Genomic DNA, 23,396 nt, shown 5'->3' on the forward strand with positions numbered 1-23,396 from the left:
CATAATGTTATGCCTGATGGGTGTATTTGGACATACTACTCTTTTGGAATGTTTTTCGCATACTGTATAGTAGGGAAGTTTTTGATTTCGGACTCGGCGTATTAGCTCTACTAATATTATCAGCAAACTTGGCATGATTTGCAGTGTGGATGACTTCACTTATTATAGTAAGTTCTAGTTTATCACATTGCGTCAATCACGGTATTAACAAAGAAAACTAGTCAAATCTCACATGCTTGCATCCGTGACCATGTGAGTCAGATCAAGTGAAATGATTTTGCATTTATTATTATTATTATCAGTACTGAAAACAGTTGTGCTGCTGAATATTTTTGTGGAAACCGTGATGCATTTTTTCAGGGCCTTAGATGAATGGAAAGTCCAAAAGAACAGCATTTATTTGAAATAGAAATCTATTATAAATGTCAGTTATGATCAATTTCATGCATTTTTTTTCTTTCTGAATGGTTAAATTTTGATTCGTTTTTTATTTTGTCTTTTTCAGGTCACTCGTTCGCAGTACCAAAACGGCCTCCTGGCTTCAAAGCTGGACAGCACCCCTCAGTCCCCTCAGAGCAGCCATACACGGCTGGATACCGGCCCTCTTCCACCTCCTACCCCTCCCATCAGCGCAAACAACACCACAGCGCCGACGGCTCCCAGAGAGAACGGGCCGGATGAGACCACCTCGCTGCTCAACGACAAGAACAGCCTGTCCAAACGGCAGCCGAGCCACGGCCACACTCAAAACCAGTCGCACCTGAACACCAATGTCAACTCCAACTCCAACTCCAGCCCCGCCCCTCATCCCCACGGCAACAGCAGCCCGACGCCCTTCCCTCACGCGCACCACGTGCACATGTTCACGCACGCGCACACCGAGAGCACCATTTGACGACACTAATCTGGGGCTCTGACGCCTTGCGGAGCTCCAGAGTTGACCGAATGCATCTACGGCCTTGATTCGAGAGGCCGAAGGCGTGTTAAAGAACTCCAAAAAAAGGTGCATCGTCTTCATTGTTGGACGTGATCTCACTGTGATTTTAGGGGCTGCGGGTTCGGCCCGACGTTGAGGTGTTTATGACAAGTTATGGTGACTTATGACCTGTATTGCATGCTAATTATATAGACATGTAATCACGTAGACACTATCTCAATGTTTTCAGTAAATTATGTTCATGCGACAAATTTGTCCGTTTATAGGCATTATACAATATTTCTTCAGTATATAACAGAGTTATTGTACGAAATGCACTTTTTATAATGTCTCTGACATGGCAGCATACATTTGTGTGCTGTAGTTTTCTGAGATTTTGAAGCATAAGAGCACTTTGAGCCTCATAAGCTATTATTGGACTGTTTGTGTACAGCTAACCTTTTAGCACAAACTAATCCTTTCAAAGAGACTGGTCTGGTTTATTTGGTTATTTGCTTGGGTTATTTGGTACGTGTGGCTGGCTATGTGATGTAGCCGTGACGAAATTGTAGCTCTACGTGACAAACGTGAAGGGAAACTTTGTAAATATAGTTTGGAGACGTGAAATTTGCTGACGCAGACGTGGTTTGGAGAACCCCACGTGCTCAGTATGTACTCAGAACTGTGAGAAATTTGTAGCAAAAAAACAAAACAAAAAAACATTGAGCATTGACCCGTGCAAAACCCAGAACTGATATATGAAACTAAAATTATGATAAAATATTTTATTTAAAGATTATTCATGTATTTATCTTTTGTCTAAATTATTATGTATATTTGATCAATATTTTGTATAATCTTTTTTTTTTTTTTTTTTTGACAATTGTAATTCGTCCCTTGGATGAATCTCACAAGAGTTATATTTCACAACAACAACATTTTATGTGAAAAAATAAAGCCTATATATACCATTAAGATTTTTTGCATGATGTTATGCGTTATTTTCATGACAATTACGTGCATTTTCTTCACAAATTCTCATTACTGTAATGTTTCTAGAGGTTTTGTAATTCTCATTCTCAATGATTCTTGTTAGTATTTCTGTACTAATTATTCATAAAGTCCATACAGCAAATGCCATCATAATGTACTTCACGTTTATACTTTATTTTTTAACCTCACAGTAAAGAAAATACTAAAAAAATATCGCAATGCAAAAAATCTTCATGGTCCTTAATGATTTTCAGGTGAAAATATGATCTGAGATTTTGTGAGATTTAAAGGGTTAGTTCACCCAAAAATGAAATATCTGTCATTAATTACTCACCCTCATGTCGTTCCAAACCCGTAAGACCTTTGTTCATCTTCAGAACACAAATTAAGATCTTTTTGATGAAATCCGAGAGTTTTTTTTTAATCCTACATAGAAAGCAATGAAATTTACAGAAGAGGATTAGGGCCAAACAATAATAAAAAAATAAAACCATCTCGAGATTAAAGTTGTTAAATTTCAAGAAAAAACGTGTAAAATTTCAAGAAAAAAGTCGAGATAAAATGTTGAGAATAAACTCGTTAAATTACGACAAAAAAACTCGTTAAATTTCGAGAAAAAAGTCTAGATTAAATGTTGAGAATAAAGTCATGAAATTACGAGAAAAAAGTCGTTAAATTACGAGAACAAATTCGTTAAATTATGAGAAAAATGTCGTTAAATTTCGAGAAGTCGAGTTAAAATGTTGAGAATAAAGTCATTAAATTATGAGAAAAAAGTTGTTAAATTACGAGAACAAATTCGTTAAATTCAGATTTGTTCTCAGAATTTAACGACTTTTTTTCTCGTAATTTAATGAATTTATTCTCATAATTTAATGACTTTATTCTCAACATTTTAGCTCGACTTTTTTCTCGAAATTTAACGACATTTTTCTCATAATTTAACGAATTTGTTCTCGTAATTTAACGACTTTTTTCTCGTAGTTTAATGACTTCATTCTCAACATTTTGTCTTGACTTTTTTCTCGTAATTTAACAAGTTTTCTCAACATTTTATCTCGACTTTTTTCTTGAAATTTAACGAGTTTTTTCTCATAATTTAATGAGTTTATTCTCATGATTTTATCTCGACTTTTTTCTCGAAATGTAATGAATTTTTTTCTCGAAATTTAACAACTTTAATCTCGAGATGGTTTTATTATTTTATTATTGCTTGGCCCTAATCCTCTTCCGTAGAAATTACCACATTCAAGGTCCAGAAAAGTAGCAAAACCATTGTTAAAATAGTCAATAGCCAATACTGAGCTGGCGTTCGGACGTAAATACAGAAGCGCTGGACTGTGTTCACTACGTCAATTGTGTATGAGTCTGACAGTGTAGAGAAGAAATTGTTGAATAAAGTCATTATTTTTGTTTTGTTTTTGCACACAAAAAGTATTCCTGTCACTTCATAACATTAAGGTTGAACCACTGTAGTCACGTTGACTATTTTAACTATGTATTAAAGGGATAGTTCACCCAAAAATGAAAATTCTGTCATCATTTACTCACCCTCAAGTTGTTCCAAACCTGTATAAAAATGTCTTTGTTCTGTTGAACACAAAGGAAGATATTTTGAAGAAAGTTTATAACCAGGCCACTTTGGGGCACCATTGACTTCTATAGTAGGAAAAAAAAATTATGGAAGTCAATGGTGCCCCAAAACTGTTCAGTTTCCCCCATTCTTCAAAAATATCTTCCTTTGTGTTCAACAGAACAAAGAAATTTATACAGGTTTGGAACAACCTGAGGGTGAGTAAATGATGACAGAATTTTCATTTTTGGGTGGACTATCCCTTTAAATACATTTCTGGAACTTTAATGATGATGGTTACATTGCTTTCCATGGCAGATAAAAAAGAATTAATCAAAAATATCTTAATTTGTGTTCTGAATTATGAACGGTCTTACGGGTTTGGAACGACATGAGGGTGAGTAATTAATGACAGAATTTTCATTTTTGGTTGAACTAACCCACAGCAAATGTCCTCATAATGTAGGAACACTTTATTTTTTCACCTCACAGTAATAAAAATGCAAAGAAATATCGCAATGCAAAAAATCTTAATGTTCCTTATTAATTTTTGGGTGAAATATGATCTTAGATTTAAGTCCCGTTCACACCAAGGACGATAAAGATATAGATCTAAAAATCATTCTAAATATAAATGAATATCAAGAGTCCACACCACAACTATTTCAATAGTGGCTCAGAGAATCGATATCGTTGGAATCACTTTCCATAATGATTTTTTCCAGCTGACACTGACAGCCAATCAGAATCCTTCCTGCTTTAAAGCGCTCAAGCATTTAAAGCGACGGACGCCAAAAATACAGCGCTTAGAATAAACAGAACGATATTGTGTGTAGTTATCGTTCTTGGTGTGAACGAGCCTTTACCCACTTCTGTATCTCAAAGGCTACGACTGTCCATCAAACAACCCAAATGTTGTTTCCACCGACATTCCCGTCCTGTTTGAACAGAATTCACTGTGAACTGAAGTGAATCTGTACATTCATACTTGTTTGTACACTATTGAAACTCTTCCTGAAGTCATTAGTAGTGGTTGGTTTATGTAGCAGATCAGATCATAGGTTAGTTAACAAACTAAAGCCTCTTTCCTTGCACTAGTACTAACTTGCTGTGACCATAAAGCCGGTTCTGTCCCGAGATCACATTTCAGAGGTCACACAGTGATTTTTCCATTGTGTTCCTCTCATGCTGAGCTGACATTAGAAACTATTTAAACTTTATTCTGGTGTATTCATGCTGTAAGTACGCTATGCAGTGCATGCATAAAGGTTTTTCAGTGTTAGAGTGTTCTTTTGTTTCATAAATTGTGAGAGTTACCGAGTAAAACGTATTCGGAAAAATAGCACTGGATCGTTGTTACAATGTTTTGCTCATTTGAACAGTATGAAATTGACTTTGTCAAACTTGTGTATGATGATTTATGTTTTGTTGCCTTTACGAGAGATTTAAATCTAAAGCAATAAATAGTACTTTGTTTCTTTTTTTTACGATGTTTAATGTACAGTTGCACACTGAGAGAAGAAATAAGTTGCATTTTACCTCAACTGACATTCTTGTATATGAAATTTGACTAGTATTTACTTCAACTGAAACCAAAACGTGGGCATTATGAGCTCTGTATTGCGGCGTAAAGATGGTACATCATGACCAAAGTTGCAACACTACGTGGAATTAAATTTGTGAGTGAACACACCGGCCAAAGCCTTTTGCACTTTGATTTGTCTGTTTAATTCTCATGTTCCTCTCTTATCGCACAGGGACTGTTTTGTGGGGGTGGGGATGCTGCTTGAAACTAATGAAATTCCTTTAAGCGTGCTGCTGGGATTTCCATCCAACTCCGTAATCTGCTTTTAATGTTAACGGTAGTTTCTGCTGAGGAACTCAGTGGTAGAGATGTTGTGCGGGTTCGCCTTGTGTGGTGATTAGACCACGGTGAAGGTTTAGGAATGTGAGTTTTCAGGGCATGGCAGCATTTATTTACTTGTTGTCGGGGTCATGACCTATATTGACCTTTCTAACAGCTCAGTGTGTTGTAGTGCATACTAAGCACACTTTGTTTTGGGTTCACCACATGAAGAGTGAGAATACACTCTCTTGTCTTCCATTACACAAGTGAAATAATGAAAAGGTATGAGGATTTATTTTTAAAAACATTATTATTCTCAAGTTGATCCTCTTTAAAGGGAAATTCAAAACGCAAATGTACTGTATCTCCCAAGAACACGTATTTAAAGCAATGTGTATATAGTATTTTGTATTTATTTGAATTCTGACGATGTAAATCTAAGAGATATTTCTCTAATAAACACCTCTTTTGCTCAGTCTGTGTGGTGCGTTTATTCCAGTGGCGACCTGTGGGTAAAACTTTAGCCGGGTGTAAAACATTACGGCCAGTTTTTAACGTATAAACTCTTTCTTTGTAACTCTAGTCGATAGAATCGTTTAAAATCTGTGAATATTTAATGTTTTCGACTGCACAACCGGATATTTTTTTCAAAGAGCCTTGAGAAGATGCTAATCTCACGCGCTGACGTTCCTCAGTGCCGTTAAGGGCGTGGTTTACCAAGCCAGCCCGTTCTCCGATTGGTCAAGCGAGAACCTGCCGTTCTGTCATTGGTCCATCACTGACACGACGTAGCGTCCGTGTGAAAAAAGAAACGGTGTTCATTGTGGCTCCAGTGTTCGGGGGCACATCCGTGCCCGTTCCTTAAGAATCGCCGAGCCAAGATGGCGGCCGGACCGAGCCAGTTTCCCTCACCGTTTTATATGAAAACAAGTGAAAAAGTAGGAGGGTAGCAGCAGCAGCAACAACATCAGCAGCGTCACATGATACATAAAGCCAGGCTGTCCTATTCCAATATGGTGGTCAGCTTGGCGGAGCTGCGTCTCCCGTTGATCATATCGTTCCTGTGCGGGTTCGGAACCTGCAGCCTTCAAGAAGTGCAGGTTTTCGGGCTGCGCCTGGAGAACGCTAGCGAGCTGGTGTACCTGCGCGAACGGGTCATCGTAGCTCCGAACGGGACCGCTTTCAAGCTCAGATTGTTTGGGTCCTACCTGTCCAATGAGACCTGGCCGTGGGTCGCGTTCGCCGCGACTGAAGGCGGTTCGGGTGACCCGTGCGCGCTGGAGGAGCGCCGCAGCTCCGCTGCGTTCAAGGTGCACGGACAATTTGACTTGGATGAGGAAAACAGCGGGCTTCTAGAAGTCCAGACTGAGTCTGCAGCATCCGAAACGGAGAATAAAGATGCAGAGCCTGTTTTCCATCACATGTGCGTCTTAAAGGGCCAGACGTGGGGGTCATTCGGGTCGGACAAGTTTCTTATTAGGGACCCGGGTGTACCATCTGATTACATTCCGCTGTGGGGTTTGATTTTGGTGCTTGTGCTTCTGGTTTTGATTTGTAGTGTGGTCAGATGCTTGAATCTGAGTTTACTGTGGCTGGACCCACTGGAGCTGTATGTTCTGCACAGCTGCGGTTCGGAGGATGAGAAGCGGGCGGCCAAGCGCCTCAAGCCCATCCGGAGGAGAGGAAATGTTTTGGTGTGCTCGCTCCTGTTCATTTGTGCATTGGGTCACTCGGTGCTTGGCGTTCTGTTGTACCGCCTCTATGGGTCCATCCTCCCCGCTGTGTTCACTAGTGGCTTCCTCATATTCCTCCTGGCTGAGTTGGTTCCTCATATCGTATGTTCGGGCTATGGGTTTCAGATGGCACCGGGGTTGATATGGCTGGCCCAGATCTGTCTCATTCTGACGTGTCCGCTTTCCTGTCCTCTCGGACTCCTGCTGGACTTGATCCTCCACCGGGACGTGAGCACCTGTGGCATCCGTGAGAAAACCATGGAAATGATTCGGACTAGTGTGAACGATCCGTATAATGAGTTTGTCAAGGTGGAGTTCAGTAAGGGCGCTCTCAGGACCAAAACGGTGGAGGATATCTTGACGCCCCTGAAGGATTGCTTCATGCTGCCCTCCACGGCCGTGCTGGACTTCAACACCATGTCTGAGATCATGCAGAGCGGCTACACTCGCGTCCCTGTGTACGAAGAGGAGAGGTCCAATATCGTCGAGATCCTGTACGTGAAAGACTTGGCGTTGGTTGACCCAGAGGACCGCACTCCCATGACCACCATCACCAAGTTCTACAACCATCCTCTGCATTTTGTATTTAATGACACCAAGCTGGATGCAATGCTGGAGGAATTCAAAAAAGGCATGTCAGATCCTAAGCAGATGCCTTCAGACTACATGTGTTGGCCTGATTAGGCCGATATTGAATGCATTTAATATTTGGGGATTCATTTTCATCAAACTTTTTTTTTTATTATTATTATTATTATTATTATTATTATTAATGTTGTTATTTATTGAAGTGTTAATACTTACTAAAAACGAACAATTAAAAATATATTTAATTATACTTTTATTATTGTTATTAATCTGTCAAAATGGGTTAGTAGTGTTTTGATAACTTGATAATCATAATCAGATGCCTATATTGGTGTGCAACCAATATTTTAGAAATTATCTGCAAATATTTATATCTGCAGATATTGAATGCCTATAATATTATTTATTATTATTATTATTATTAAAAATTATTAATACTTATTAAAATATGAACAATTAAAAATATATTAAATAATATTTAAACATGTATATTTTTATTATTGTTATTAATTTGTCAGTATGGGGAGGTAGTGCATCATAATCGGGCCTTAAAACTAGGTGTATTGATGTGCAACCAATATTTTAGTAATTATCTGCAATTATTTTTGTTGGTCTGATATAATAATGGGCTTTTTATTTAATAATTATAATGATTAAAATATATTTAAATATTTCAACATTTAATTTTATTATTATTAATCTGTCAGAATGGGTTAGTAGTGTTTTTATAACTTGATAATCATAATCATATACCTTCAAACTAGGTGTATCGGTGTGCAAATTTTATTAATTATTTATTTTACCATTTATTTGCAATTATTTCTGTTGGCCTGATTAGGCCTATATTGAATGCATATAAATATTCAGGCTTTTATTTTCACAAAACTTTTATAAAATATTTTATTAATTTATTCTTTGTCCATTTTTTTATGTACAACTGTTTATATATCAGTGTTTATTACACATCTAATAATATTATAATATTTATTATCTATTAATAATATAATAATGTTTATTGTCTAATAGGAAATGTCTATATATATATATATATATATATATATATATATATATATATATATATCTCACACACATATAAAAAAATGCAATTTTAGAAACTGAAGAGTAAAACTTAAGTCATTAGAAAGCTGCTTCTTCTAAAGCACATGTTCTCTGTCTTCACAGGAAACTCACACTTGGCCATCGTTCAGAAGGTGAATAATGAGGGTGAAGGAGATCCGTTCTACGAGGTTCTGGGGCTGGTCACGCTGGAGGACGTTATTGAGGAAATCATCAAATCTGAGATCCTGGACGAGTCTGATGGTTACAGTGAGTGGCTGATGTGTTTTAGAGTTGATTTCTATCGCATCATGTGAACTGAATTCTAATGCGTTTTGTCTTGTTCCACAGTGGACATGAAGGTGAAGCGTCCGATGGCCCCGTTGGAGATTCCCCTGGAGCCGCGTAGCGTTCATGACGAGTTCTCCATCTTTAAACCTCCAGAGGGCGAACCGAAGATCCGCACCTCTCCTCAACTGTTGCTGGCCACCCATCGCTTCCTGTCCCGAGGTCTGCCTGCTTCAATATGAAGCAAAAATCTGTGTGTTACAGTGATTTTTTTTTTATTATCGTTTAAAGGATTAGTTCACTTCAGAATTAAAATTTCCTGATAATTTACTCACCCCCATCATGTCATCCAAGATGTTCATGTCTTTCTTTCTTCATTTGAAAAGAAATGAAGGTTTTTGAGGAAAACATTCCAGGATTTTTCTCCATTTAGTGGACTCCAACAGGTTGAAGGTTCAAATGTCAGTTTCAGTGCAGCTTCAAAGAGCTCTACATGATCCCAGCTGAGGAATATCTAGCGAAACAATTGGTCATTTTCTAAAAAAATAAATTAAAATGTATATACTTTTTAACCACAAATGCTCGTCTTGCACTGCTCTGCGATGCGCCACGCATTACGTAATCATGTTGGAAAGGTCATGAGTGACATAGGTGGATATTTGTTAGTCTGACAAGAAGAAAGTGCTAAAGAAGTTTGTTTCAGTCTCTCGGATCGTTTTGTTCTGTTATGTTCTGGTTAATGGAGGTGATTTCATACACCATTAAGTGGCGCACCTCCTTGTCTGTTTCAGAGGTGGAACACTTCAGCCCGCAGCGCGTGTCAGAGAGAGTCTTATTTCATCTGCTGCGGCACCCGAGCGTCAATCAAGAAGTGAAGTTTGACCCCGGGAACCGGCTCAGTCCTGATCACTACCTGTACACGCGGAACCACCCTGTGGATTACTTCATTCTGCTGCTGCAGGTACGACAACAAACCTCAGTGTGCCTTTTATCTGTCTGCACGCCAGTGTTTATGGACATTGTTTCATGTAAGGCACTTTATAAGCACTGGTGTAAATAATAGTGTTAATAAATAATTTATAATATCTAAATATGATATTATTACTAGTAGCAGTAGCAGTAATAGTAGTAGTAGTAGTTCTTTTTTTAAATTATATTTTAAATATCATTCATTTAAGATTGATTATAATTGCTGTTATTATTATTATTATTATTTTAAAAAATATAGAAACATATTTAAACATCAATCAATAAATTAATAATTTATTATTATCAATCTGAGAAAGTGTTAGTAATGTTTAAACCTTGTTTTGTTTTTTTCTTATTTCTTATTATAAATTCACATTTTTGATCATGGAATATGTAAGGCACTTTATAAGAATAATAATTAATATGTAATAATAATGAATCATAACAATAATAATGACATTCTATAATAATTACTGTTATTATTTTTTATTATTTTAACAATTAAAATTTTATTTAAAATATTTTACTTATAAATAAATATTTAAACACTGATAAATTAATTAATTATTATCAATCTGTCAGAATATTAGTAATATTTAAACTTTGTTTTTAAGCTGGAAGAGCTCAATTTCTTATAAATTCACATTTTTGATCATGAATTATGTAAGGCACTTATAAGCACTGGTGAAAATAATAATGTTAATAAATACACAATATCTAAATATGATAATAGTAGTAGTAGTAGTGTTTTTTTATAATTAAAATATTGACTTTAAAATGGTATTTTAATTATATTTCAATATTTGAAAATCTAACATAGATCATTTAATAATAATAATGATTATGTAATGAATATAACAATAATAAATACAATAGTAATTAGTTATTATTGTTATTATTTTGAGTTAAAATTATATTTACAATATTTTACATATAAACATATTTAAACATTGATTAAATGTATTATTTATTAATAAAAATCTGTCAGAAAGAACTATTTTAAGAGCTCAATTTCTTATTTTAAATTCACATTCTTGATCATGCCCTTTTCCATTTGTAAAATTAAATATAAATAATATTTTATCATTTTTTTATATAACAAATAAATATACATTCATATTTTATATTAATTGAAATTAATATTTTGAATTACAAAATAACATTTTTGGCTAATTGTGTGAGATCAACCATTTATTAAGCATTTATTTTGGTGATGTATTTCTGTGCATGTTTTTGTGTGTGTAGGGCCGAGTGGAGGTGGAGATCGGAAAAGAAGGCTTAAAGTTCGAAAATGGCGCGTTCACTTATTACGGCGTGTCCGCGCTCACAGCTCCCTCCTCAGGTACTTCCTGCCCATATGTGCTTTTATTATAATCCCAGATCAAATCTACATCCATCATTCTAATCATCTGTTAATAACGCTGCTTAACAAAAATGAATGTTGGCTTACATTGCTTTGAGTTTTGCTTGTAAGCTGTAGGGCAACAAAACAAAAAACAGCTGATTGTGCAAGCCTTTTGTGTTTTGAAAGCAAAACGACTATATGGGACTATTGTTTAAATGTTGATGTTCCACCTAACCAGTCACACAGACACAAACTTTCCAAGTTTTTCTGTCCTCACTGAGAGTAACATGACCAATGAGATTTTACTGGGGGCGGGGCTACCATCAAAACAATAAAAATGTAAACCAGACATATGACAGAATATCTCGCAGTGGATTGCAGTAGCAGTTGGTTAAGACACAAAACCCAGATAAACATCTGATTAAGTGATAAGATTTATCTCTTGTTGTTTTATTGCATAACACCTGATTAGCTCCACAGTGTTATTGCACTGCCATGAATGTCAGCAGTCCATGTTCTGGTATATTGACCGTAATGACTGTCGGTGTGATCAGTCCACCAGTCTCCGGTGTCCACGCAGCGTCAGTCCCCCAGAGACCCCTTTGAGCTGGGAGAAGCCACCAGCCCGTCCAGCTACTGTCCCGACTACACAGTACGAGCCCTCACAGACCTGCAGCTCATCAAGGTGAAAACACACACAGCTCTCGCTTTACTTCCTTTGAGCTTATTCTCACTTTTGCGTTCGTATTTGATCACTGAGCATTGATTATGAATTTGCTTTCATAATACATGTTCCTAGTCTAATTGTGCATGATTTTAAAAAATGAAAATGTTTGTTCTCCTTCCACCTCTGATACGACATTCTTTTCACCTGATGTCAGGCTTCAGTTTTTCTATTTTTTTCATCATAGAAATTGATTTTTTTGGTAAAATATTAAAATTTAAAATGATGTTTAAATATATTTATACATTTTAAATATTTGATTATTTTATTACTGTTGTTGTTGTTGTTGTTTTAACATTAAAAATGTTAAATATATTTAATAATCTGTTAAAATAAAATTGCATATTACATTAAATATGTATATTTATTATTATTATTATTATTATTTTAACATTTAAACCTAATTTTTAAAAGTATTTAAATACACAATCATTGGTAATTGAATTACTATTGTTGTTGATGTTATTGTAACATTTAAACTTAAATGTTAAATATTTTTAATAATATATATTAATATAAAATAATATATTATATTAAATATTTATATTTATTATTCTTATTTTAATATTTAAATATATTTTTTTAGAATATAAACACCAATAGTAATGAAATTACCTATGTTTGAGCATTTAAAAATATTTTAAATGTTAAAATAATAATATAAATGTTTAATATAAAATATAATTTTATATAAATACATGATTACAAATATTTAACATTTAATTTAATAGTAATGAAATTACCAGTGTTTGAGGGTTATTTTAATATTTAAGATTAAATGTTAAATGTATTTAATAATATATTAATATAAAATTATATTAAATATTTGTATTTATTATTTTAAAAAATGTTAATTTAAAAATATTTTTAATTATATTTAAAATTATTTAAATTTCATTACCATTGTTGTTATTTTAACATTTAAAATGATATTTAAAAATGTAGCAATTAAAATATGTTTTTATGGATAAACATTTTTCGAGACAGACCTACCATTAGCTCTGAAGTGGTTAAGCGGTTAATATGTATGCTTGCAAATTAGATAATTGAGTCTCACTTGCAATCTCATTTGCTTAACTATTTGAATTTCTTGCAGTTAACATGAAATATTATTTTCATACCTATAACCATGGAATATAAGTCAATAGTTTTATTTGATTTATGGAACTGTAGTTGATTTCTCTCATGAAAGATTTGAAGTGCAGTGTTGTATGGTTTTATCAAACATTTTTGCTTCAAATCAAAGTTTGTAATGTTGTGATCCTTCTCAGAGGTTTTTATTTTAGGAACTTATTGAAGAATTTTTAGAACAATTATTTGATCTTTTTGTCGCACGTGGATACTTCTCCTTTGCTTTTGCTTTTTTTTATTAAAATCGGCCCATGTCCCACAGGTGACCCGTCTGCAGTACCTCAACGCCTTGATGGCGTCCCGGGTCGCTCAGAGCCCCGACCCCCCTGAAATTAAGATCCTGCCCAACAGTCAGACTAAACTCCTGAACGAGAAAAACACTACTCAAGGTACGTGGCACGAACACACAGCACACATGCATGAAACGGAACATTGTGTTTGGATTTTGCGTATCTTGTGTGTTTCTGAGCATTTGGCCAGCTTTGGAATGTTGTGGAGTCTAAACATGCGGGAACACGTCAACCGGGAATGTCTATAAAACACTGTGTAGTGTGTTAAACCAGAGGCTTCTGTCTACATCCATCTCTTCTGCTGAACTAAGACTGTGTTCTCTTTCTTTGTCTTTTTCTCTCCTTCCCTTCATTTTCTCCTCCTTTTTGTCTCCATTAGACTTTCAGCTCCACTATTCATTCTTTGACGCAATTGACAACTACTGTTAGTGTACTTTGCATGAGGTAAATGCAAGTGATAAGCATGATATGTTACGTTTGAAACATGTATCCCATCAGCACTCGACGCATCACAGAGCGCCACCAGGTGGTTGGTATGATACATCAGTGCATGCCAAATGAAACGGATAGCGGTTACATTTGAATGCATCACTGATATGAGCTTAAGTCAGTCTTTTTTCCCATAACTTTTTAATGCCACCGTTTTGCAAAGTAACCCTCTGCTATATTAATGCTGTCTGTTGGCACCTCCACATTAAACTCTCAGACAGGATATAAATGTCCAGGTAAGTCTTCTTATGAAGTTCCCTCTACTCTACTAAACTGGTAATAATAACAAATGCTTTTGAGCCAATAAATAAATCAACTTTGGGCAAAGATGCTTTGTACAATGTCCATTTTAATATAGTAGGCTGATATTGAAAGCCTATATTATCAGAATATATATATATATATATATATATATAATAGGAATCTCACAAAACCTGTAAAGGAACATGTGTCCATATTTCACTCCAAAATCATATGAAATGGTCTAAAGGAAACAAGCTGCAACAATTACAGATGCACATTATCTTGCCATTCTCATTTACTATAATAAAAAAGCAATGATATACATATTTAAATTGTAAAATATGCAAACATCATATTAGTATTTGTTGTGCCAGCCATAAAATATATTATTGTATTTTTGTTTTGGAAATGAGATTGGAAATTTTGATTGAAAATAACTCAAAATTGAAAAAAAAAATAATAATAATAATAAATGATGCACTAATTACAATTTTGAGAGGACAATGGGCTAAATTATCATTAAAAATAATGTAAAAAAAATACAAACAAATTATTTATTATATATAAATTAAATTAATTATTTTTATTTTTATATATATATATATATATATATATATATATATATATATATATATATATATATATATATATATATATATATATATATATATAAAATAAATGGTAAAGTTTTTATATAAAATGTAACATTTATTTTTTTTTTTTTTTTTTTTTTTTATATTTTTGTCTGTCTTCCAATAATAAGCTATTAATATGACAAATGTCTCTTAAGTTGTAATGATTCATTGGACTTAAAATTACATGGAAACTGTTTCTTAATCCATCTACAAATTTGCAAACACTTAAAAATAATTCTCAGCCACAGTATTTTGGTCATTTTGGACACGCTTCAATGAATGATGTCAGAATATGTTGCCAGAGAATGATGAATGCGTATTTCTGACGGATGGTTTCCTTCTGGTTTCCTGGGATCTGCAGGTGCGAGCAAAAGCCAGGAATCTAGGCCAGACGAGGAGCTTCACAGCCAGAGAGGAGCGTTTTGACCTTCTATCTAACCTTCCTCAAGAACTCACAAGGATTTTATTATGACAACTAATTTGTTTGTTGCCGTCTTAAACGAATCTTTTACTCCTGGAATGCAGCGATTGAGCCAGATGGAGGACTGTTGAGGAAAACAAAAGACATGTCATTCTGGTCAGATGGGATCTGTTCTTGCTGTTCTGCTTATTCAGCCGTTCCCTCTGATGTCATTTCCTCTATACAGTCTACTTGGGTTCACTTATTTTCTTAAGGTGTATATGTGTGCATATGTACTACTAAATTAAATGGTTTTGTGCCAAGATCTTACCATTCCTGTCACATCATAGAAACAGTATTACAGCCCTGAATCCAACGTCTCCATATTGTCAAGCCCTAATGTGCCAAAATGGGTTCAGAGCGACAGAAATCTCATATTCTCACCCTCATTCCAAACGTGTAATCTTAAGTTTCCAGTGAACAATGTCTTTTCTGATGATCTTTCACCATACAGTGACATTTAATAGTAACTACAGCTGTCAACCTGCATTAAGAAAAAAAATGGAAATAAGCTATCACAACTTAAAATTTAGCATTAGAATAATTTTCCCAGATTTAACTCAAATATCCAGTGTATCACTAATACATTTCAAGTTGATTAACCTTAACATTTTAAGACAGCATAAACACTTTTAAATAATTTTGACTACTTCATTGACAATCAAAAATCATTCAAACCATATATATTTGAACTGGAATAACCAAGAAACTATAGCATAATGTCATCAAATATGAACATGCATATGATTTCAGACCATTGGGGTAATAGGTAAAGATTAATCATGATTAAAACATAAATGTTTTTCAAATACAGGTTTGTTGGAGACTATTTCTTTTTAGGCCACAATAGAGCTGTACGAGTTTGGATAAACTGAGAATCCCAATTTTTTATTTATTTATATATTTTTTTGGTTTAAAATGGATCACATTTCTCCCACGATTCTGAATAGACAGCTAAACAAAATAACGTGTCATTTACTAGAGTTTGTCAAAATGTTAATTGCTGCGTTCTATTTAATATTTAATTCATTTGAATTATTGAATGAATGATTCAATGACTCACTCATAAAGACTTCTCTTTTCATTACTGGATGAATCAGCGATTTTAAGCGAATCTCTTGAATGTATGATTCAATGGCAAATATATATTTTTAACAGTCACTTGTCGCCATCTACTGGCGTATCGATGTAATTGATCTTTATTTGAAGCATCAAGTTACTTTCAAAAGGTGATTTACTCCATCGCTATTGTGTGTGTGTGTGTGGTTGAAAAGTTTGTTAGTAAAGCTGTTTCATACTTACACACAACAACGGCTCTCCTTGGATCAGCGGCAGCGCAAACACAGATTTGAATGTTCGCTGTGATCGTACTTGTCAAAAGTTTAATAGACACTGTCGAATCGTCGTCATTTAGGAGTAAGATGGAGTGGGTGTTTGAATCGAGGTCACGATAACGATTAATCGCGCAGCTCTAGGCCACAAAATGTGCACAATATGTAAGTTTATTCACAGGAAACTTGCAAAAAGCTGGATCAGATAAAAGATGTGGCCTTAGATGCAGAGGTTTTAGATATTTGTATATTTGGTCCCTTTCTGATTTATTTGCTGAAAAAACATCATTTCGAGAGTGACATTAAAACTCACTGCATGCGGCTGCCTTTCAGTTCTGCATTTCAGAAACATTTGAATTATATTCGCTGACTAAATGCCTTGCATGACTGTAGCGATGTAGCTAACAGTATAAATGAAAAATATCGAACCTTTCCCATACTGGCGCTAACTGACCGTTCCATCAGAATAACCAGAAAAATAGATCTTAGCAATACTAAAAATCCCAATGTTGTATCATATTTTGAAACATTGTGTAGATGGCTAATTAAACTTAATCCTATTTCTTAATGAGTCTAGAACTTTCTCTACAGTTTTTTTTTTTTTTTTTTTTTTTTTTTTTTGGCATTCCATGGAGTTCTGTTGTAATGATTTCTATATCCGTTCCATCTGCTTATCCTAGAGAAGATGCTTGGAAATCGAATTTTTATAAACTCTCTTAGTAGCGTATTTCGACATTCCAGCCTACGCTATTGTTCAAAAGTTTGGGGTCGGGAAGATTTGAATGTTTAAAGAAGAGCATAAGCATTCTTATGCATATTTTAATGCATAAGAAGCCTCTTATGCTCACCAAGGTGGCTTTATTTGATCAAAAATACAGTAAAACAGTAATATTGTAAAATATTATTATAATTTAAATAACTGTTTTCTATTGTAAAATATTGTAAAATGTAATTTATTCCTGTGATCAAAGCTGAATTTTCAGCATCATTACTCCAGTCTTCAGTGTCACATGATCCTTCAGAAATCATTCTAATATGCTGATTTGCTGCTCAAGAAACATTTCTGATTATTATTATTAATGTTGAAAATATTTGTGCTGCTTAATTTTGTGAAAACCGTGATACGTTCTCTTTTTCTGGATTCTTTGATGAATAGAAAGTTCAAAAGAACAGCATTTTTTTTTTTTAAATAGAAATCTTTTGTAACGTTTTATATGTCTTTACTGTCACTTTTGATCTGTTTAGTTTTTTTTATTATTATTTCTTAACAAGAAAAAATTGTACTGACCCCAAACTTTTGAATGGTAGTATGTACTTTGGATTTTGTTGTGCAAAGGAAGATTTGAGATTTGAGTAACTGAGACTTATTTTGTGTACAAGAAATTCAAGCCTTCATTTATTCAGTTTTATTGATGCAAATAGTCATGATGTATCCACTTTTACAAGTGTTTTTATAAGTGTGCATATTTATGTTGCCTTCATCATTATAACCCATCTGCTAAAAACTGACTGCACCGATCAGTGTGTGATCCCAAGTAAATATTTTCTGCTGTTAAAAATCTTGTATTGTTTTTTTCTGTTGTAAAAGTCAATTTATATGGTCACAAAATAATGAATGTATAATATATATATATATATATATATATATATATATATATATATATATATATATATATATATATATATATATACATATAAAAAATCCCTTTCTTGTCTTACTCTATCAAGAGAAAAGCTGGGGGGTTTTATAGGTTAGAGATGACTGTAAATGAATATGAAGCTTCTGGATCATAGAGGTTGTAAAGTGGGAACAGTTGCTGGCAGATGTCAATTTTTCAGGTACAAACATTGATCTTACCAGGGATTCAAACACACTTTTACTTCTGACCAGCCATTTTGGCAGTTGAGGTTCAAATCTTCTCTGTATTGTATATGGGTCGTCGAATGCTCTTGATATCTGTTTCATAGGAAATAAACACAACCCAGTGCTAAAATGATCGTCTTTCATTTTATATTCTGTTTCCAGTGCGTGTTGCAGAGCTCCATGCATGGTAATGACTTTGTGTATATGCTACATGAGCTTCCCAGTATGGTATGTAGAATTCAGAAATCCATATTAATAGTGACACCGGTGGCCGTTAAGTGAACTGCAGCTTGTGCTCTCGCTCATTGCACAAGAGACTGAACGTGATTCAAGGCCGCAATACGCACGGCGAAGTACTTTTTAGTTAGCTTAGAAGTAAAAAGATGTTTTAAAGGTACCCTAGAACTTTTTTTAAAAAGATGTAATATAAGTCTAAGGTGTCCGCTGAATGTGTCTGTGAAGTTTCAGCTCAAAATACCCCATAGATTTTTTTTTTAATTTTTTTTTTTAACTGCCTATTTTGGGGCATAATTAGAAATGAGCTGATTCAGGGTGTGTGGCCCTTTAAATCTGGTGCGCCATGCCCCAAGAGCTCGCGCTTGCCTTAAACAACATAAAAAAAGTTCAAACAGCTAATATAACCCTCAAAATGGATCTTTACAAAGTGTTCGTCATGCAGCATGTCTAATCGCGTAAGTACAGTGTTTATTTTGATGTTTACATTGATTCTGAATGAGTTTGATAGTGCTCTGTGGCTAACGGGCTAATGCTACACAGTTGGAGAGATTTATAAAGAATGAAGATGTGTTTATGAATTATACAGACTGCAAGTGTTTAAAAATGAAAATAGCGACGGCTCTCGTATCCGTGAATACAGTAAGAAACGATGGTAACTTTAACCACATTTAACAGTACATTAGCAACATGCTAACGAAACATTTTGAAAGACAATTTACAAATATCACTAAAAATATCATGCTATCATGAATCATGTCAGTTATTATTGCTCCATCTGCCATTTTTTGCTATTGTCCTTGCTTGCTTACCTCTGTTGATTCGGCTGTGCACAGATCCAGACGTTCTGCCCTTGTCTAATGCCTTTCATAATGTTGGGAACATAGGCTGGCATATGCAAATATTGGGGGCGTACACCCCGGCTGTTACGTAACAGTCTGTGTTATGCTGAGGTTCGCCTGTTCTTCGGAGGTCTTTTAAACAAATGAGATTTATATAAGAAGGAGGAAACAATGGAGTTTGAGACTCACTGTATGTCTTTTCCATGTACTGAATTCTTGTTATTTAATTATGCAGAGGTAAATTCAATTTTTGAATCTAGGGCACCTTTAAATAGCATACCTTTGCAGCAATATCTATTAACAAACATCTGACGACATCCACTGCTGAGAGTGAAGTTTAGATGAATATGTAGCGTAATAAATGTGCTGCACGTTTTCCTCTCAATAACAAAATAAATGACAGAAAATGACAGAGGTGAGAAAACAACAGTTAAGAAATCAAATGATGATAGCGATATGGATATTTTTGCACCAGCTCTGCAATTCACCGGCATCATGTCGACAGATGAGGTACTAAGATAACACTCTTAGTTTTGATTATAAAGTATTTGAGACTAGAATCTATATAGATCTGGTCATGTGAAACTAGTTTGAATTAATCACATTGATATGCATGGCAAAGCATTATCCTGTCTTTCATTTCATATCTCATTCAACGGAGAGGCTCTTGGGCCCAGTTACTCCTCAAAACTATAGCCCAATCGCATTTCAGGGTGGTCCCACGGTAAAAATCGCATTTTTGGCGGGACTTCTCTGGTAAAATTTGCATCCCAGGAGCTAAATATCACATTATTTTGGGTCAATTCAACCCGTGGACATGAAAAGTGTAAAAGTAGCCCAATTCCACGGGAAAACCGCATCACATCCTTTTAGAGTTTCCCGGCAAAAACGACCCGAGGTCGGGAAAGGGCTCGTTTTTTAAGTTTTTGTTACCAGGAGTTCAAACAATGCAATTAATAAATAAAAATTCTTACAAATAGCTCCTTGATAGGTAATCACTGAAGAACGTAGGCTAAATGAAAATGCAATCTCAATTCTGGACACGTACAGTGAAGTAACACTGCACGTCTGAATGTTATTTAATTGTCCAATACTTTCTGCGGTCACTGTTATTGTGCACGGCGCTTTCAATTCAGTGTACCTGTGTATTTTATTTGAAAGATTACTGCATGTCGTGTGATGTTTATGAGAACTAGAATTCAAACGGATGTTACATTTCCAAAGAACTTGCTTAAAAACCCACTATGTTGCTCATTTGCGGTTGTGGTGTGGTTTCTGACATTGTCGAGATGAGTTACTGTACATCTGTAACATTAAGTATGATTTATTTAAAGCATTTTTTGTTACAGTAAGTCAAAGCATAAAAATATTTAAAATTATTGTGTGAAAACATTTAATCCTTATTTATTAATGACTATTTAATCTGTAAGCATCATGCGTTATTATTCATTATTTATCTATGAGTAGTTGTGGTGTGGCTGGGTTTTTTTTTTTTTTTACAACCTTATGACCAATGCCACTTCCTTTTGCCATGCAGCACGCGAATGACAGAAGACTGGAAGTACATATATGGTCATTCTCCTATTCTGAGATTAAGTGCAGTGCGTGTGTGTATGAATATAGCCTACTACTGTTCAAAAGTTCACTACTGCTGCATTTATTTGATCAAAAATACAGTAAAAACTGTAATGTGAAATATTATTACAACTGAAAATATATATTAAAATGTAATTTATTCCTGTGATCAAAGCTGAAATTTCCTCCAGTCTTCAGTGTCACATGATCCTTCAGAAATCATTCTAATATGATGATTTGAGAAACATTTCTAAGGGTGCGTTCACACTTGGCATGTTTGGTTCGATTAAAACGAACCCTGGTGCGATTGCTCGGTTCATTTGAACATATGTGAACGCTGCCATCCGAACCCTGGTGCACATCAAACAAGTGGACCGAGACCTCTGAAAACAGCATTGTTTTGGATGTTCGGTAAGTTCCGTCTCAAAATAGGCAATACGTCATAAAATCCGACCAACACATTGTGAATGTATCCCTATGCCTTAAGGTTCGGTATCTTTTGCCAATCTGAACGCTAATCGGACCAGGACTAAATGTTTTTTTTTCTTCTTTGGTCTGGACCAAATGAACCAAACTTCATATTGTTGTGGTAACCATGATTCAAGGATTCTTTGATGAATAGAAAGTTTATTAAAAAACAGAGAAATCTTTTGTAACATTATAAATGTCTTCACTGTCACTTTTGATCAATTGAAGGCATCCTGTAACTGCCTGTAACTGAGGCAGTATTAGCACAGGTTATGCATCCGGTTATATTTCAACAACACAGATTGAGTCATAGAAGGCCTGCTAAACTGGACAGACTGGGTAAAATAGATGGGAACAAATCTCTTTGTCTATGTCTTTCACAATTTCGTATCCATTTTCCTGCTATTGTTTACAAATTCTGACTTACTCAATGACTGTTGTCTGACCTAATAGCAAATTATTAATATAAATTCAGATTATCTCATACTAAAACTGTTACAACTGTTGTCATAAGTGTAAAAAGTAAATGCAGCCTTTTTATTAGTTAACAAGCACTGTTACACATGCAGCCTGAATAAGGAAGTTGCATAAGTGCAGAAGTAATCTCCAGCGTAAGTGAATGGGAATTGCCTGATCTTCACTTTTGAATAACATATTTTCCTAATAACCCAATTGTGGATATTCTGGAGAATATGTCATTAATTCATCTAGAACTTTTTCCTCTGTGAAAATGAAAGTTAATAAGATCATGTGTCTTTATTGTTAAAGTCTATTGCAGAGATCTTACTAGTAGGCCTAGTTAAAGTCACCATGAAATCACAATTGAGAATTTGTTATGGAATATTGCAATATTTATTATGATTCGTCCATGTACATCTTTTGTTTTTAATTCATGTGCCCTCATAATCTTTAATCAAAACATCTTCCCCTCCTTCTTGCAGTGACATCTCTTCTCTTCTCTTCTCTGATGATGTGTTTACTGGCACAAGGGCGGGGCATCCTGTCACTCCCATGAGATTGACCAATAGAAAACCACAACCATCCAATCAATTCCCCATGGACCACCCTACATTTTTCTTGTTCATGAAGCCATTTCACCTGGATATACATCACAAAAAAAAAAAACCCTGCAACATTCGGTTAATGCCGGCTTTAAGCACTAAAGCTAATATTTCTTTGCCATTGTTTCATCTGTGTGCACAGTTATTTAGGAGCACAAAAAAGGTGTTTTGTATTTTTATGACTTTAAATAAAAGATTCAATCTTAAAATGCATTCTGTCTACGTATTGTCCATCATCAGCACACTGTCCCTGTTCTGTTAGTCTGATTTTTGTATTCGCACGGACCACGGCGCAAAAATGTGCAATAGACCAGTTTTAGGTGTAATGCATTACTAAATAATGTACTTTAATTACTTTTCACTTGAAAAAGTAAAGTAAGGGATTACTTTTATTTTTATGTAGTTACATCTGATGTAATTGCCTTAAATACTATCCAATATCGGATTTAACATCAAAATTTAACGTCTAATGATAGAATGTATGTTTTTAATGTAAACTTCTTCATTTAAATACTTTGTTTTTGTTTAAATAACTTTATTATTTATTTGAAAGAATTAAAATCTTAGAAAAAAATAGTAGTCTTAGTATACTGGTCGAGCTTGATATGGGATTTAGAAAGCAATTCATGCAAGTAACTTTTTAGAGAGAGTATTTAGTACAGTAATCTAATTAGACTGTTGAAAATGTAATTTGTAGCTAGTAATTAATGACTTAATTACTGACTTAGTCACTTACCCAACA

At 34.6% G+C, this 23,396-nt stretch overlaps 2 protein-coding genes across 6 annotated transcripts in view; both read left to right on the top strand.

Moving 5' to 3' along the window:
* The window catches only part of LOC125262401 (metal transporter CNNM4), a 30,700-nt gene extending 28,809 nt beyond the window's left edge, over positions 1–1,891 (top strand). For all 3 annotated transcript variants that reach the window (XM_048181159.1, XM_048181161.1, XM_048181160.1), the window contains one exon: positions 506–1,891. In XM_048181159.1, the coding sequence (XP_048037116.1) occupies positions 506–895 (390 nt within the window). In that variant the 3' untranslated portion in view covers positions 896–1,891. The remainder of the gene's footprint in view (positions 1–505) is intronic.
* A 4,219-nt stretch (positions 1,892–6,110) lies between these two features.
* On the top strand, positions 6,111–16,090 carry LOC125262402 (metal transporter CNNM3). Of its 3 annotated transcripts, XM_048181163.1 has the most exons (10): positions 6,111–7,692; positions 8,832–8,975; positions 9,057–9,215; positions 9,785–9,954; positions 11,208–11,304; positions 11,862–11,992; positions 13,425–13,551; positions 13,832–13,896; positions 14,159–14,177; positions 15,181–16,090. In XM_048181163.1, exons 1-8 carry the CDS (start codon positions 6,309–6,311, stop codon positions 13,879–13,881), a joined length of 2,262 nt encoding a protein of 753 aa, XP_048037120.1. In that variant the 5' UTR covers positions 6,111–6,308; the 3' UTR covers positions 13,882–13,896; positions 14,159–14,177; positions 15,181–16,090. The 3 variants fall into 3 exon arrangements, with proteins under 3 accessions (XP_048037120.1, XP_048037121.1, XP_048037119.1); XM_048181164.1 differs by lacking the exon at positions 14,159–14,177; XM_048181162.1 differs by lacking the exons at positions 13,832–13,896; positions 14,159–14,177 and having other exon boundaries at positions 6,113–7,692.
* Positions 16,091–23,396: the final 7,306 nt, after the last annotated feature.

This window comes from Megalobrama amblycephala, linkage group LG2 (genome assembly GCF_018812025.1).
Source record: "Megalobrama amblycephala isolate DHTTF-2021 linkage group LG2, ASM1881202v1, whole genome shotgun sequence".
Taxonomy (NCBI): Eukaryota; Metazoa; Chordata; class Actinopteri; order Cypriniformes; family Xenocyprididae; genus Megalobrama; species Megalobrama amblycephala.

What these genes read in the sequence shown, in the direction of transcription:
- LOC125262402 (XM_048181162.1), top strand. Translation starts at nt 6,309, where the DNA reads ATGATACATAAAGCCAGGCTGTCCTATTCCAATATGGTGGTCAGCTTG. An exon ending in GGACGAGTCTGATGGTTACA is followed by an intron (nt 8,976 to 9,056) that starts GTGAGTGGCTGA and finishes CTTGTTCCACAG; the next exon opens with TGGACATGAAGGTGAAGCGT. An exon ending in CGAGAAAAACACTACTCAAG is followed by an intron (nt 13,552 to 15,180) that starts GTACGTGGCACG and finishes TGGGATCTGCAG; the next exon opens with GTGCGAGCAAAAGCCAGGAA.